The 18175-nt window shown below is 36.5% G+C and overlaps 1 protein-coding gene across 1 annotated transcript; it reads left to right on the forward strand.

Annotated features, from left to right (window-relative positions):
* Positions 1-202: 202 nt before the first annotated feature.
* On the forward strand, positions 203-18145 carry CNOT10 (CCR4-NOT transcription complex, subunit 10; the record flags this gene model as incomplete). Its single annotated transcript, XM_010014095.1, has 12 exons — positions 203-294; positions 3060-3221; positions 3740-3890; positions 4377-4522; positions 5389-5475; positions 6187-6270; positions 7233-7350; positions 8932-9081; positions 10320-10522; positions 14672-14793; positions 15434-15610; positions 18061-18145. Coding segments are annotated over 12 exons (1577 nt in total), but the record flags the coding sequence as incomplete, so codon positions are not given.
* Positions 18146-18175: the final 30 nt, after the last annotated feature.

An 18175-nucleotide genomic window follows, 5' to 3' on the forward strand; every position in this document is an offset into this window, starting at 1 on the left:
CATACATTTTGTCGAGAGGAATTCACTGGGAGTATAGGATAATGAGATTTTTTTTAGTGTAGTAAGGAGACAGGGCTGCAGTTATCTGGGAAGTTACTTGTACTGGCAGGAGGATCTTGAGAACTAGAAGAGGCAAAAGTTTTAAGCTGAAGAGCTGTCATCACATTGCAAACTTTCTTGTAACCTTCTGTCCACTTTGCAGATCAAGGTACTGAGAAACATGAAGGAGCTGGTACTTCTGGGATTACCGATCAGGAAAAGGAGTTGTCGAGCAGTGCATTACAAGCTTTTCTGGTAAGACAAAGCCAAGCTCTGAGACTTCTGATTTACCACATAACCACTAAATGGGCTTGAGTAATTATTCTTCCTGTTTTCTTAGCACACTTGCAAATGTATTAATGGGATATTATATGAAAAGTAGCACTAGATGTGTTCTAATGCCAGCATGTGGGGTTTCTGTCTGCTGTCATGTGAGAAGTCTGAAGGGGATACTTGAATGAAGTGTGCAAAATTGCACTTAATCTTGATTCTCAAAACTTACTCTCCTTAAAAACTGAGTTACTTAGAAGAAGCAGGCTGCTGTTCTGTATCAGCATTGGAAATGCATGATCTTTCTGAAGAACTAATTGCTTCAAGTTAAAAATGTTGTGTTGAAGGGTTTGAAGGAATTACATGTAGTTAAAACCCAGCAACCTAGCAAACCTTTTTTGTTTTATTATCTTCCCATATTCTTTCACAAAAATTGCTTATACTGTTCTGTCACTTTAATTAATATCTAATATTAAACTTTAATATTCTTCAACATGTAACACCTGCAGGCAGTATTTACTACTCGTTTTGTGTTTCTTGGAAGATTTTTTTGTGTGTGTGAAAATTCAGGTAACTGTCTTTCAGTTTACTTCTTTGTGTTGTCTCCTAATTTAATTTAGCGTAGCAAGTGACAGTATAGTTGCTTTTCCTTTCAATTGTGTCTCTGTCTCCACAATGCCTTGCATGATTTGGTTTTGGATGTGTTAAATAGATTGGGAGAAGAATTTAAATACTGTCTTAGGAGGTTCCTGCTTGTATGTTTCACTCATTACTTTCATTTTGCCTGGAATGTTGTTACATGTAGCTGGTCCTTAATCTGACTACAGTTGATATTGCTCACTGTTGTCTTCTTGAGTGCTTTCTAGCTCAATTACTCTTTTTCAATAGCTTTTTGCTCATTGGCATTTGATCCTGAAAACTGAAGGCACATGAAAGGTTTGTCTCTTCTCCACTTTGCCCACAGATCTATGAGCCTAGAATACTTTTGATCTGTCAATAATTTCAGAAGATCAGACTTTTACGTTTTATACTTGTCCAGCATATCTTGTTTATTTCAAATATTTTCCTTGCTTTAATAACTCCCTAGTTCATGGAGTTGTGAAGTAGCAGATGTGAGCAGAATTAATTTGTTGCCATGTTTGCCAATTTTGCTTGCTGTTGAGTTGCTTTAAATAGCTTTGTGGGCTGCCTTATTATATTGCACTTCCAGTTTCAGTCTTGATAGAATTAATGTAAAATTCTACATTATATCCTAGATCTTGTCTGGTAGAGTCAAGTAAAGGACTGTCGGCTGAGGGAAGAATAAGCTGACCATCTAAGGGTTCAGGGTTTTTAGTCCAGCCATGGTTAGAAGCTTTGTTGCTGTGACCTGAAAGTTACTCCTGTTGAAGAGAAGCTCTGAGTGTGAACTCATGAAGATGATCACTGGGAGATGAACTGTCTCAGTTAAAGAGCATGCCAGCAGTTGAGTAGCAAGTCCCTGTGTTTATGCACATGATAGCTAGGCAATCCTTGCTGTTGATATTTAGAGTTGTGGAAATACTGTGTGTCAATGTCCTGCTACATCTCTCTGTAAACTGTATAACTGTGCTTTCACAGGAGACTGAAGGAGCTGGAATGTTTCTTTTCAGAGTAGCGGCAGAATGGCAACTTTCTCAGGAAGAGCAGAAGCACCACAGAGCCTTTCTCTGTTGTAATGCTTCCCTTAATAGAGGAAGTTAGGCAGGAGCCCTGCAGAAGCTCCGTGGAACAGCACTTAAAGAGAAGGAGAGGAAGTGGAGAGTGGTCGTGGTACTCAAGAGCATAGCTTTTGATTGTGAAGCATTGACAGAGATGGAAACGAATCTGCTTATCTGACCAGATTGGGAGTAATCCTGGTACAGAAGAGGTGAAAGTGACAATTCCTGTATTGGAATTGAACAGTAGAGAGTGAAGGATCATTTAGGCTTAACATAATTGAAAGAGCCTGGAGTTCTCTTTCATTCCTCGATGCCACTAAATTCCTCCTGCACAAACACAGAAAGACTAAAAGTGAAAGCAGAAAGAGGTGAGCCATTCTGAAGTCCTTGCTTATTCCTGAGGTTAAAGAAAGAGGTTTCTTTATTAAGTCACACCTCAGAGGAACATCATGCTTGGGTCCTAGTTTCTGTTTAGGCATGCCTAAAGAGGTGATTGAGAGCTTCATTCAGCAGCTAAGACTTGTAAAAGTATTTAAACCCGTACTGGGAAAGTGACACCCTCTTTTTTTCCAACCTGTGTTAAGCTGACTTTCACAGACTATATTATAACTTGGTCTCTCCAGATGAAGTGAAGAATGAAACAGAATGATGGGCTGGGACTTAAGTAAGCAACTGAAGCCGCTCAGTGTACATGTGATGGGGAAAGATTATGGAAACTGAGGAAATAAAGAATCTTGAAACTCAAAATAGTATGAAGAGAAATCAGAATAATGCTTTTCATGGCAACATCTCGTTATAATAATCGACTACTCCATTTGGCCTTCTTCCACAAAATTCTTCTTGAAGTTTGGATATGACTTCCACTTTTAGACTTACTTTTCGTACATATTAATCTGCATAAACAATGAAGTATGTGTGTAGATGTTTAGTTTGCTCCACTTGCTGTTGATAGAGGAACTACTACTTTGTTCTTTAAACTTACAGAGGGTACGTTCATTAAAACTTAGTAACCTCCTAGTTTAAACTTTGTGTCTTCTAAATGCATGTTTCTGGTATGTGTACAATTTCCAGGCTGGCAACTATGATGCTTGTTTACAACACCTAAATACCCTTCAAGACATAAACAAAGATGACTACAAAATAACTTTGAATACTGCTGTTGCAGAGTTCTGTAAAAGTAACCAGACTACAACAGACAATTTGAGACAAACCCTTAACCAGCTGAAGAACCAGGTAAGGCAAGTGCATTGACATGATACTTGATTTTGAGTACTATTAATGGTGGTGAGATCTTCCCATGAGATAGGAATAAAACTTCTGCCCCTTGTCCGCTAGATCTGAAAAAAGAATAAGAAACTAATGTTACTTTTAAACCTCTGAGTCTGTTTAATCATTTAAGAACACTGTTTTTATAGTTATGTTTTTAGTTATTGTTGAAATTGATCTGAAGCTGAAATGTTTCAGAGATTATAACCATAGAAACACCTGCTATGTTCTTTCAATAGACAGCTCCTTAACTTGAAATAGTTTGTGAAATAATTAAAAAAGGAAAAATGTTACTTTACTACTCAACTGATGGATTTGTATTTAACTGAATTTATGTGGAACAACAATAAAGTGTCTTAGCTTATAACTCGTGCTGACCTAGCTTTAGACAGATTCATACCTTTGGATTGTTTTTTTTAAATATTTGACACTTAAAAATCATAGGTATTGAAAATTTAATGAAACAAGTGGGGTTTATGTTTCAGGTTCACTCTGTTGTTGAAGAAATGGATGGTTTAGATGATGTTGAAAACAGTATGCTTTACTACAATCAAGCTGTTATTCTGTATCATCTGCGTCAGTATACTGAAGCTATATCAGTTGGGGAGAAGCTGTACCAGTTCATAGAGCCCTTCGGTACGTACATGGAAAGAAGAGCTTTGTTCATGCAATAACTGCAGAAAGATCATTCAGTCTTTCTCACTATCAGACAAGTGATTTGAAATTTGCCTGATGTAGTTCTAAAAAAGGTAGGTAGGCTTTAGAATGAAGTATATGTTTTATTTATATCAAGGACAACAATTGATCCTGGGGGGGGAAGGTATTTCAAGGACATTTAGCAGACAAGTATAATGAAACTGAAATGGATTTTTGACATCTTTAAAAGGTATTTATGGAAATTATATGTACAAGCTAATTAAATGATTTAAAATCTAGTATTTTGAGTCATCATGCAACTTCATGGGTACATGTGTATTTGTCAGGCACTCACATTTTTAAATATCTGCATTTTTCTCATAATGTTGCATGCATGTACTTTATAGTCAGGTTTTTTTCTTTGGTTGTGTTTGGAAAGATTGGTATTAGAGCTGTAAAATCATTTTGCTTCTTTGCTTTATACAGAAGAGAAGTTTGCCCAGGCTGTCTGCTTCTTGCTTGTAGACCTATACCTTCTAACTTACCAAGCTGAGAAAGCCTTGCATCTGCTTGCAGTTCTGGAAAAAATGATTTCACAGGGCAACAATAACAGCAAGAATGGAAAAAATGAGGTGAGCTTAAAATAATGAGAGAGTCACTAAGTCTTTAGTGCTTTAACACAACCCAAAAATACTCTTTTAAAATACTTCTGAATTATAAAACTGTGTTAGATCACCTGTAACTTCAGACAGCAACTTATACATGTTAGTAACTGAGTTAGTTTTATACAGCAGCTGTTTATTCCCTCTGTTTCACCCTTTTCTCCTACTCCCAGGGAGTTAAGAAGCATTTTAAGTCAGAGACTTGCATTGTAAAGACAGTTGTCTTCAAGGTCAAATATACATAGTTTTCCTTGTTTGTCTTGGATTATGACCATACAAGACCTTAAATTTGAAAGGGAAATTAGTGTCAGAGATGAATTGCAATTGCATGCTGAAGTATGAGAAAGCAAGCATCCTCTTTATGTAGTATCTGAAAGTATGAGGGATACTTTCAAATTAAATCTATTGTATGTGTCTTCTGAAAAAATCAGTGGAAGGAGCAGTGGCTTGAGAGTGAAAAGAGGACACTTCAGCCTTTTCCCATTGATGGATTGTCACATTTAAGATAAAAGATTTTATCTTTAAGTGTGTAGTAATTGACTCTAGAATGTGCATATCATCCTTCTCAGTAAGAGAATTCTTAAAATCTCTCAACTGCAGGCAAACATAGAGTAACACCGATGTTCATATAGAATTCTGCTCTTCATAGGCTGGTGTGGCTGTTCATGGGTTTTGATTGTTAAGCTCGAGTTACAGTATTTGGTGGGATGTGTATTTTTTGACTATTAAATAATTACTTCATGTGAGATTACTAAAAACAGCTTATGAAAGAATCTGTAAACTCAATTTAAAAGGTGATTAATAGTAACACTTCCCTTTTTCTGTTTGACACTCAGTCAGGTAATAATACAAATAAAGATTCCTCGAATCAAAAACCTGAAAGCGGAGCTTTAGTAGAAGTTGCTAAATCTAAGATACATCAGGTGAGTGTCCGCATATTACTTATATAAGTACATTAGTTCAAGTTTTTATTAAAACCGAGTGCCATCTGGTTCAGCATGAATTGTGATATTCTGTCCTTCCTTGAATTTCATGTGGTAAACCAAAACATTTAATTTATCTAACTCTTCATTTCTGTAAGAGTCATGTACAGAAAAAACCTGACCTAACACCGAAAAAGCCCCCTCTATTTCAGTCCTCACACTTTGTTATAATTTTTTTAAACTACATTTAGCTGCACTGACCTTATATCTGTCAGACCTCCAACAGTCTAAATCAGCTGGGTCTTTACTTCACTCTACTGTTCCATGGGGAAAATACAAAGAATCAAAATGCTTCTCTATCAGCATTCGCTAATTGGTGTATTCAGTTTAGTAGGTAAATGTCTGGGATTAAGAAGTTAGGTTATTTTAATTAGTTTGTCATTTGAAGTGCTAATATTCGTGTTTGAATAGAGATTAACTGTTGACCATTGAATAGAATGTGCATCTGCTTACTGTAAATGCAAAACCTATACATTTGTTGTTGAAAGTCTAAATAGAATTTCTGTTTAGGAAGGCTTTTTGAACAGCTTTTTACTACCTATTTTTAAGATGTAGATGAATTATTCTGTAATATGTCTTCTTGAAGCAGTTCATCTTGCAAACCTGCACAGGTTATTGGTTTTTGATGTAAAAAATTTAATTTTTTAACAGTATAAGGTGAGAGCTTATATCCAGATGAAGTCACTAAAAGCATGCAAAAGGGAGATCAAGTCTGTTATGAATACAGCTGGGAATGTGAGTATTCTTAAGGCTATTGTTTTTCTAATCTAGATCTGTTCTCTATCTTAAAATTGAATTTTCTAACCTTCTTTACAAAGAAAGGTCTTACTGAGGATGACTGTCTGAAATAATGCTTTATGCAGTCAGTTGGGTTTGTGATCTCTTTTCTGCAAGTGTAATTAATGTAGGCTTTTCTTACTTGCACTGTTTTCAGTTGCTCAGAAAAATGCGTTTTATTGTTAATGATCCCAAAATAACAGTGAAACACACTATATAGTGAACAGGTTCAGTTTGCTTTATAATGCAAAATAAGTTTTAGTTTACTATAAATGTTAGGGGGTTTACGGATGTCTGATGTCGGTGATTGTATAAATCAGTTTATAAAAGATTAATGCTGGGATATGAATTTTTGGGGATTTTTCTTTTTGTTGAAATTTTTTTGAGGCTTACCTCTTGCTAGAAAGCAGTTTCTTTTTTTACATAGGAGTTCTCAACTCAGAATTACGTCCACCATCCCAGATAAATTCTACATTAACTGAGGAGCAGGGAATGGGAGGAGAGCACTTCCTTTTTGTTGCCAGCCTCAACAGCTACTAGTTTGACAGAAATCCTTCTGGATCATGAGGTCTCTGTTGGCAGCCCAGGAAGATCACAGCCCAGGAGGAAGTTGTTGAACTCCGCAGGGAGGGAACTCTGGGGAGGAGTGTACTAGAAGACAGCTTGGAGAAAGATGCTCCTAAATAAAAAGGAGATCCTCTGCACTTAGCCATTGCCATGACAGAGTTCTCTAGAATAATGCTGGAGTTTAGAGCAGTAACAGTGTACGAATAAAGAAATGCTACTCCTTGAAAGTATTAAGGCCTAACCCCATTTATTTTTAAAATGGCAGTAAAGGCAAGCTGTTTGTGGAGTGATCTAACAGTAGTAGTAAAAATCATAAGACAAGAGGTAATTAACTATTGTTTTCTCCTTCACAGTCAGCTCCTTCTCTCTTTCTTAAGAGCAATTTTGAATATTTGAGGGGCAATTATCGTAAAGCAGTCAAACTTTTAAACAGTGCAAACATTGCTGAACATCCAGGCTTCATGAAAACAGGTAAAATAGAAATCCTTCATACTGCAAGTACTTAAATGTGTAGTATAATAGGAGTGCTCATTGATACTAATATGAGTACTCATTGATATTAATATAAAGCATATTAATGATTACTTAAGAGACTAGGCCCTGAATGTCATGGGTTTTTATGCTGGATATGTTTTAATCTTTCTTGTGCTCCTCCATGTAACACTGCTTTGTTTTTCACTGGATGTTCTTCTAGACAATGAAGCAGTTGTCTGTGAAAATGGATTTGTGAATGTGTAAATGTAATATTTGCAAGGCTCAACTGTGTCTAAAATAAGACATGAAACAAGCAGCAATGTACTAGATCTAGAAATGAGATTGCAGATTGTACTCAGAGAGGAGACTATAGCAGTTATAATGATGATTGTGGGGAAAATGAAAATGTTTCATGAAATGTTTGACTTCTATTGTATGCCATTGTAAGTTACTTTTATATCTAGAAAGTATATATGTGTAGACATGTACAAAAATGTAGCAGCACATCAATGTGTATAATATTTAGATACAGAAGTTATTTATGTACTATAATTATATATTCTGTGTTCACATACTATATATGCTATTATTTAAATATATTTGAGATTTTAGTTGACTTTAAAACGTCAGTTGAAAAATGCATCAAGAAAGCTGTGTGGTGTCAGGAGAGAGTTAGGATTTCAGAAAACACTTGTACTGTAAAACTACTGAATTTCTGAGTCATTTTTTTAAATTCTGTATTTACAGATAACTTTAATAGAAAACATTCAAAATATTTCCATAATGCCTGTTCTGGCATATTTTGACACTTCTTTTAGAATTTACTGTAACTTACCTTTCTGCCAATTTTTATGCTTAAAGTTCTCTTTATAACTTAAAATTTTCTGGCAAGTTTTATTTTCATGCACCTTTTTTGTACAGTAGAATGTTCACTTAATAGTCTTTCTAGGTTATGATTAAAACACTGGTTAATTTGTTAATGGTCTGTTTCCTGGTGGTTGGGATTTTTAAGGCAGGGTTTTGTGGGTTTTTTCCTATCAGTGGTAAGCCTGTAAAGCTTCAGTTACCAGCAGATAAGTCAAAAGTTTAATTTTCTGTCCTTTATAATTCAGAAGGAACTTCCTACAGTGTTACATTAAGTTGACATGTTTGTTTGCTTTATAAAACTTAGGCAGGTAACATACCTGAGAATTTCCTTTTCACAAGAGCCATCTGTTTGAAAACTAGAAGTGCTTGCAATGCTAAGCTGTACGAAAACCTCCAGGTGAACTTACTGTAGCTTGCAATCTGTCAAATTGGCTGTATACCTGACTCTCCTAGAATATGGTGCTCAATAGCTGGAAATCTGACTGCTTCACATTTCAGGTCAATTGTGTACTAGAACTAGAATGGTATACAGCAATGTAGGTTATTAAAGTGCTTGCAAGGCAGAGACATAACTGCATAATCCATGATCATCTCACCGAAGAACATGTTTAATAGACTAACATAGTATGCTGACCAATTAGAGAGTGGTAGGAGCATTTTATGAGCTCAGTGGTATTTTTCCAGTTTACAAAAATGTTGTTGTTCTCTCAGGTGAATGCTTAAGGTGTATGTTCTGGAACAATCTTGGCTGCATCCACTTTGCAATGGGAAAGCACAATTTAGGAATTTTTTACTTTAAAAAAGCCTTGCAAGAAAATGATAATGCATGTGCCCAGCTAGGAACAGTCAGCTCAGATCCAGGTAAGGCTTTTAAGAGATGAAAACAGATGGTGGAAGAGGGGTGGGTGAATCAAGAAAACAGACTATAGGAGTTTTCAGTAATTACCAGAAGAATTCCTGTTTCATCTCTTTGCAGAGGAACAGGATAAGGAGGGTGAGAATTTTGATTGTAACTTGACTTCAGGGTACAGTTGCTGCTGCCAGATATAGATGATGATGAAATATATTCTTTTTCTTTCTGTTTTCTTTGATGTGTCATGGGGCTGGGACAATTACTTCTCCCTTGTTTATAGGCTTTGACCATCAGTCAGGGAGATGTGACTAAGTTCCTGTGACCTATTATGCATCATTAAAGACATTATTTATAGTCCTGCTGACAATAGGTAAATCATCAGGACTTGAAGAATTTTTAGGTTTTTTTTTTTTAACTTGGAAGACACAGAAACTGTGGAGTGCAATACTGTTAAATTAGCACTTGGAAGATGGAGTATTTCTCAGAACTTTTTTCTGTACAATTCCCAGACTTGTATAAGAAATGTTCATCTATTGTTTTGTTTTATCATTAGTTTTATCCCTCTACCTCATTCTAAGTATACAAAAGACAAGAAAATATAAATTATAATGATATTTTTGTGCTTTGATTAATAATACCTAAGGTGGGTTTTTTTTCCTTTTCCAAGTAAATGATTAAGTGCTAATTTTTTCATCTCTTGTTTTCTTTAAAATCTAGCTACTATCACAAATTTTATTGCTTTTCCTATTCCTCCTCTGGCCCTGTACCTAAGTATAGTCTTAGGTAGCAGTGCGAAGACAGAAAATGTTTTATGCTTTGTTACGGCAAAGAGGTTTTCTTCTGGAATTCACATGAGCAACAACAATGTGTATTCTCACAAATCTGGGAATCAGTATTTTTATATAACCTTTAGCTTAAGTGGTTGACATTTAATGAACTTCAACCTTTATTAAGAATACAGAATAAGAACATTGAGCAACCTGGTCTAGTGGAAGGTGTCCCAGCCCATGGCAGGGGTTTGGAACTAGGTGATCTTAAAATGCCCTTCCAAGCAAAACCATTCTGTGATTCTAATACAATTAATTTCTCTTTGATGTGGAAGGAATACACAGAGGGAGGCTAGTGGATTTTTGTGATGAAAGGGGTTTGGTTTGGGGTGTTTCCCGCAGCTTCCCTCCTCCCCCCAGTGTTATGTTTTCTGCTTTCCTGAGCTGCACATCCAGTATTATGTAATCCTTTTCTGCAGGTAAAAAATTTTCAGGGAGACCCATGTGTACACTACTGACTAACAAACGGTATGAGTTGCTCTACAACTGCGGAATTCAGCTCTTGCATATTGGGAGGCCCTTAGCTGCCTTTGAATGCCTGATTGAGGCAGTCCAGGTTTATCACTCAAACCCTCGTCTTTGGCTGAGAATAGCAGAATGCTGCATTGCTGCCAATAAAGGGGTAAGTAGATTTGCAGGTTTCTTATCTTGATTGTAGTTATGAGAGACGTGATCACAGAAAGAAAGAAATAATACCTTGAGTTGAACTATGCATTTTAAAGGCCTAACGTTGCAACACCTCTGTGTAAATCTAGATTATTTTTGTGTATATGTGTGCATTTGCATGTTTGATCTGAAGCTGCAATAGGTGGAGAAAAACCATCATAGGAACAGTGTTCTGAGACCCAGTGTTCAATTGACTTTTCTAAGATCAGAAGAATTTGAGTAGGCTATTTGAAAGATGGTCCCAAGATCAAACAAAAGCATGTAAGTGCGTGTTAGAGCTGCTCTTCTATAAAGTTACAAGTTTTTTGCTGGAGAGACTGGTTAAGCATGGTTTTGTTCTGGTAATTTACTATCACACTCCTTTGACATTCCAACTCATAATCTGCTTAGGTAATCCTGAATTGGTTTGCAGCACGTTAGATTTCTCCAAGTCATCTGATGGTTTGCCTTCCTTGAGCAAAACTTGTAAAATAATTTTAGAAATAAAGATATTTGAGAAAAAAACCCCTTGTATTATTCTCTAATGAGGCATCACTTTATAACAGGAAACAACATGTTCTTACTGCAGTGAATGCTCTCTACGTAAAATGCTGATACTAACATTAGTTTGATTTAGCATTTATGGATATTTTATGATGCCTTAGTTTTTCACACTAATTTCAAATTAGTTGCAAAATCTAGGGGTTTATGTAAGACATTTATGTAGTAAGATACAATATATGATACATATTTTTAATATATACCTTATATGATTTTACATGGGGTTTATGTAAAATAATAAACCCCATGTAAAATCACATATGGTGCATATTAAAAACAACAAAAATCCAGCCCCACAAGTAATTCTGTCTTTTTTTTGTGTGTGTCTGAATATAAGAATTGAACTTGCTCAAGATCTTTTCTCTGTACTAATTTCTGTACTTCAAGGATTTCTGTTCCTGGATGGCAGATATAACAAGGTGAGATTGGAGTCAGTCACCATTTGTAGTATCCAAGGAAGGAAAAATTGTTGTGGCTGCTCTTGAAGGTTTGATACTCACTTCAAACCTTGATGCACAGGAACAACTTTGATAACTTTTTTTGCTGATACTTTGAAGTGGAAGGGTTGTTTTGAGGTGGAAGGGTTGGTTTTCTTCCTTTTTTTAAAAAATGTTTGACTGAAACATCTTGGGTTTTTATATTTAGACTCTAGGAATTGCATTTACCACTTCTGAAATGAGGTCCCAGCTTAAATTTTAGCTGGGGTAGTAGAAGAAAACATACATCTATCTGGCAGAGAATCTTTGTCTCTAAGGCTAGATACTACATCATAAAAGGTATGACTGAAAGTATGTTGCTACTGTTTTAACAGGCAGTAAGATTAGGGGTTTTTTTGTGTTTTAATGAATGTGGTTATTGGATCATATTGATGAATAATCTCGTTTAAAAAAAGAAAACATAGGACTATGTTTAGAACTTTACTGGAAGATGCAAAGACACTTGTAGAGAACAAGTATTTGTTTAAAGAGAAGCTTCTTTCCTAGGATGTTCTTAATTATTTACAGGTTTTTTGATGTACAAGTGATATAAACTCCTTAAACTTTTCCTTTTTTTTTTTATTAATTCTATCTACTGTAAATCTCCTATGATTAATTCACGTGAAATCTTTGCTGGTGATGTTTCCTTCTCTTCAGGCAGCCAAAACTCATCTAAAGTTCATTATTTTCTCTCTCAGTTACCACTAAAGCTTGAGGGTGAGACTGTAGCATGGCTAGCCTAAAACTGGCATAGGCTGAGGAAGCAGAGATGAACCTTCTCCATCCCAAAGCAGTCATGAAGCAGCTGCTGGGGAACTGAGTCCCTGGCTGCTGGGGCTTGTCGTTCTCTGCTGGCAAAGTTTATGGAAACGGGCTGACAGCAGACGTATTGCATGTCCTCTGGAGCATCTTGGTTTCAACCTGCTGATCCATGTCTGTTTAGGATCATAGGATCATAGAATAGTTAGGGTTGGAAAGGACCTTAAGATCATCTAGTTCCAACCCCCAACGGGATAAGCCCGTTTGTTAAAATTCAGAGGGGTGGGAACAGGGTTGTTCATTCTTAGAACAGGAAAATGCACCAAAATAGTACATATGTGAAATCAAAGAGGTACTTGATTCCCTGTGAAACTGTCATTCACCCCTTGTGTGTGTGGGTGTGATGATGTAATCTGTAATTGCATGATCCCATGCAGTTATTTCCACACTGTACCCATTTCACTCCGTGCACAGGGTGCGTGGGATTAATTGAACAAATGATTATATTGACTCTATTCTCCCTCCCCTCCCCCCCCCAGCTGAATTCTCTCTTCCCTCTCTGGGTGGCCTGCCTTACTGCACACTACCCAAGTCTTTCCAAATACAAAATTCACAACTTTTGCCTTGAGAATTTCAGTGGTGCTCATTATTTTGGTATCTCTAGTTCAGAAAATTTAAGGAAGGTATTCACAGCTTCTTTAGAGGAGAGGTTTGCTTATATCCCCATTCACAGACACAGCATTGAAGTTTCAAGTGTTGGGTTAGAACTGGGCTGACTTTGGCTGTGTAGGTGCTACCTGTTGTCAGGTAGTTCTACATGGTTAGTTTCATAAAGGACAGTGAATGCAGGAAGAACATCTTTCCTTATACTCATTCTGCAATTTTCTGTGTCTATCCTACTGGTTACAAGTCACACAGAGAAAAGGAGACACAACTGATCATCTCTAGTGGAAAGCTGGATATGGGAGACTGGATTAGCATAGGTTTTGTGGCAGAAACGAAGCTAGGAAGGACAATGTTTACCAGTGTGGTAAAGGGAAATACAGACCATTATGGGGCACTTCTTTGTTTACTGCAGACTATCCAAAGCAGTAGGTGATGCCAAGCTCCTGAGGCCTAGCTTTCTCCCTGCTACCATTGTGATGTTGTGGTGAACCATACAGCTTGTGTTCATTTCACAAAACCAGCTTGCTGCTTCCTAAATATGTAATCTCACAAGAAAAAAAAATAAACTTTTGTTAATGTTTCTGTTAATGTTTTGTTAATGTTAATGGTTTTGGTTTTGTTAATGGAAGCTGTTAATGTTAAAGGCAAAGGAAAATGTCTTTCATTTATAAGATAATTTGCAACATGCCAAGCGAGGCCCTGAAATCAACAGTGTGTTTAATTTAGCCTTGTAACTCAATTTGCAATAATCCTTGATATCTAAGCATGGATCCATAATTATACTGTAGACACCATATAGAAAAGAAATTTCACTGAAGTTAATCTTCACCTGCTTTAGTATTTTAGTTTAGAAAATATAGAGGGAAGATTATTCCCTTTCTGCATTTTTTTCAACACCTTTTCTAAAATGTGCTTTGTATCCAGACACATTGTATGTATCCTTTTATTTGACAGTAAATGCCATCACGGTGTCAATATTCTTCACAATAGATTTTGATAAATTTTCTGAAAAGTGATAGCTATTTAAAATACAGTTTTTCCTTACAACTGTGACACTTCATCACTAACTTTACTTACCAACAAAGTTGTTAAGATGGCTCATGGTAAAACAACCAAACCTCAGTAAACGTAGTGTAGAGAGCCTTGAGTCTTGAGACTGACAATTAGAGTGATTTTAAGTTCATCTTAAATGTCTGCATTCTCAGAAATCTTATGCTCCCCATGGAACAGTTGAGAAAGCTTTTTCAGAGGGTGTTTTGAATGCTGTGTAAGCAGGGAGAGAAGTTGACAAGTGTTGCAGTGCCAATTCTGAATATTATTTGTCAGATCATGATTTCTTTTTTGATACCCCAGTTCTTTTAATACGACTTGGTTCATTGCTCTTTTGCTTTCAAAACAGAGGAGAAACTAGGTCAGTAGGCTATCAGACAAGCTGTCAGAACTAATCAGGGTTATGCTGTGTGCAGTAAAATCCCTCTGCAACACAAAGACAATAGAAGGTGCCTGATCTTTCATGGTACTTAAGATTTCAAACTGTACCCATATAAACTATTAATTCTTACATTTTAGCAGCTTCAAACTTGTCTTCCAGCTTTCGCTAATTTTGTCAACCTTTCATTCAACAGCCTTGACATTTTAGTCCCTTTTGTTTTTTTTCTTTTTAGACATCAGAACAAGAGACTAAAGGTCTTCCAAGCAAAAAGGGAATTGTGCAATCTATAGTAGGTCAAGGCTACCACCGTAAGATAGTCCTAGCATCCCAGTCAATACAGAATGTTGTTTATAAGTAAGTATGATTTCAGTGGGCTATTTATTTTGTTATCATAGCCTTGTTAAGGATACCTATCTGTTTATCAGGGGGTTTCAAAACTGTCATGAAATAACTGTTAATTTTGTAATTATTAATATAGTGAAGACAGAGGCATGCTAAAATGAGGAGTCCTACTTAAACATTATGTGCATGCGTCCTCTATGGTGGCCAGCAGAGGGCCTAACTGTGTATCTGTTGTAACTAACTGGGATTAAAGCTTAAAACGGATTTATCTGAAATTCACATTTCTAGTTAGCTAAATTTTTCGTCTTTTTCTCACTAAAAAATACATCTTTTCAGTAATCCACTTTTCTAAAGTGCAGGAAGAATCTAGTTGCTCTGCCATAAAACTTTAGGAAGTGAAGAAAACCAAGAGAACTTCTTGTAATTTATGTGGTTCAATCTGCTCACTCTATTTGGGCATCATGGTATACTTTTGATAAATAAGAATAGCAAGATGCATACACCTTCATAAATTAAATTCGTTATATTAAAACATGATTTAACTTTTTTTAGGATAAAGTTTTCTCTGCATTCAGATCTTTCTGGAGCTCTGCTTTTATTGTTCAGTTTAGTAGGATTGCTACTTGCTGGCTAACCTCTGTGTCTCTTAAAGTGATGGGCAGTCCTCAGCAATACCTGTAGCCAGTATGGAATTTGCAGCGATCTGTCTAAGGAATGCCTTGCTGCTACTCCCAGAAGATCAGCAGGAGCCAAAGCAAGAAAATGGATCTAAAACTAGTAATCAGCTGGGGGGAAATACAGAAAACAGTGAAAGCAGTGAAGCATGCAGGTAAATAGAATTGCTTATAAAGCTTCTTTTTGTCTCTGGGCTGACAGCCTGTGTCTGCTACCTTTCCTTGTGGCTAGCAGAAAGAAAATAATGCATTTGTAAATTCTCTCAGCAGTGATGGGATATCCAAGGAAATTGTTTAGCTGCTCGCTGGTTTAATTGCTGGTATGCTAATTTTTAGAATACAATACTGAGTTGATTCCTACTATTCCTAACAACTTTAATCAATGAGATGGTGACATTCTTTTTTTCCCTGGCCATCTTTTTATCTGTGATGCAAATGTTACGTTTTCCCACACCCTCCCACTGTGCGTATTGGCATTTCTCTAATTATAAGTGAAGTTTCACATGTTACAGTGATTTTGTGTGTGTGTGCACGTGTGCCATGCACCTAATTCAGTATATAAATGTCTAGCAACTCAGTTGTAAACATTTCCCCATGATCAGATTTGACATTCATCAGCCCTAGTATGCTTTGCTGTTTGGTTTAGACTAGAAATGGAAAACTAGATTTAGAAGGCAAGTAACAAAGCAGCATGGAGCTATTGCTTAATAAATCACAGTAAACAAAAAAGAGGTTTTTTTCTTAAGCTCTTTTTCTTGTTAAAGCTTCAGAAAAAGTAACTTGTAGGCAATGTATGTCAAATGTAGATGCTAAATAGCAGGAAGGTGTTTTAATTTTTTGGGTTGATCCTGATACATCAAAACTTCCTTCTGAAGAGTAACTTTGCTGACCGTAGCCTGCACTTTCAATAATGACTATTTTGAGACAGGAAGAGTTACAGTAACTAATCTGGGAAAAGTGGCTATGTTAGCACTTGAATTACATGGAGAGTAATAAAAAGCCACAATGTTTTTGTCAGGCCCAAGTACAGATGAATTTTAGAGAAGACAGGGTTCATTTATCACCTGCCAGGATTTACTGCACGTATGCTCTTTTGCATAGGCACAATACAGCATATGTGCAGTATATAAGAGACAGAGCTTCATATATTCTCAGGTTGCCTGGAGGTAGACTAGGGCTAGGGGCCGGTTGCTGTTACTGCTACAACCACATTTAAAGTCTAGTCTCTGTTCTCTGTAACCTTCTTTTCCCCATGACAGTCTTTCCTGACAAGTGACTAAATGACTTGTAAAAATCTGGGGGTTTTTTTTGTGGTTGATGTTTTGGGGGATCTTTGTTCGTTTTCGTCTTCTCTCCTTACCAAGGCTGGAGGTTGAGAGCTAGCTTTCCCTGGCAAGCTGTATGCAGCCCATTGAGATGGAGCTTCTCAGGTTTAAATGAGAGGTCAATTTTAAGCTTATGGGGCCCACTAAGGGGCAGTGATGAAAACAAAATGGTGCCCCTTACTCAGACAAGACCTCCTTTTTTGTTTTGGTTGGGGGGTGGTGGTGGTTGGTTTTGTAGGATTGAGGAAAGGAAAACATGCACTGTATGGGAAAATACTACTTCTGCTCTTAAAACCAGATGCTTCTTCAGCCTAAAAACCAATGCAACAGCAGTAATAAAAAAGCCTCCCTCACATCTCCCAGTTGTCATTGGCAGTTTCAAAATATCCAGCAACAAAGCTGGCTGTTCTCGAATGTGTGTGTCATGTTCTCTAAGAATTTGTTCCTTCTGACAGGGGAACAGTAAAATGTATAAGGCCTTTGAGGAAAATCACACTAATTGAGCAGGATGCTTTTGGAACAAATCCCACCAATTGAGCAGGCTGACTGAGGCAAATTCTTCTCTTAGTCACAAAAACCAGTGAATACTTTCAGTGGTTAAGGGTATTTTTTCAATCTACTTTTTGGCAAAGCCATGAGGTATATACACTATGACAGTACTGAGTACAGTTTTCCTTGAAGTCTTGTTGCTTTCTGGTTTGAAGGTCTAAGTTGGAGTTACCTGTTTGTAATCAGATATGAAACTACATCATTTTAAAAGTTCTTGTTAAGTGAACAGACTCTTTTGAACTAATTACGAAAATAAAGGGCAGGTAGAAGTCTAAAGTAAAGCGCAGCACTTTGTGTGTTATCTTTCTATAATCTTTATGCAATTAGGTTTTAAGATGTCTGGGGAGAGAGCTAGTTTACTGCTTTTCTAACAGGCTAAAAGAAGAGAGGCTGACAAAGCAGCAAGCTCTGTCTCTCTCCAGTTTAGAGTTCTTGTCCTATACTGAACGTCAGAAAATAACTCAAGGCTGTGGAGAATGGTGTGGGTTGTTTGGTCTGTCAGTCACATCCTTCCCAGCAAACGTCCCCCTTCTTCCTTCTCAAATAGGATGGTTATGATAAGAGCGTGTGCCTCAATTTCTGCATAGCTTCATTTCCCTGCTTTTTAGGCTATAGAATTTTTGCTGTCCTTATAAATGAAGTGAACAAATATCAATGCTTATTACACTGAGAATTTTTTAATTATTTTTTTACAGTAACTCTTTAGAATTAATGCACTGTTTTTATTCTAGCAATAAAAGTCATGAAGGGGATAAATTCATTGCAGCTCCACCTTCTTCACCTTTGAAGAAACAGGAATTAGAAAATTTAAGGCAAGTAAATAATATAAAATATTATTATTTTATT

The sequence above is a fragment of the Nestor notabilis genome, unplaced genomic scaffold (genome assembly GCF_000696875.1).
Source record: "Nestor notabilis isolate BGI_N333 unplaced genomic scaffold, ASM69687v1 Scaffold34304, whole genome shotgun sequence".
In the NCBI taxonomy this organism is placed as follows: domain Eukaryota; kingdom Metazoa; phylum Chordata; class Aves; order Psittaciformes; family Psittacidae; genus Nestor; species Nestor notabilis.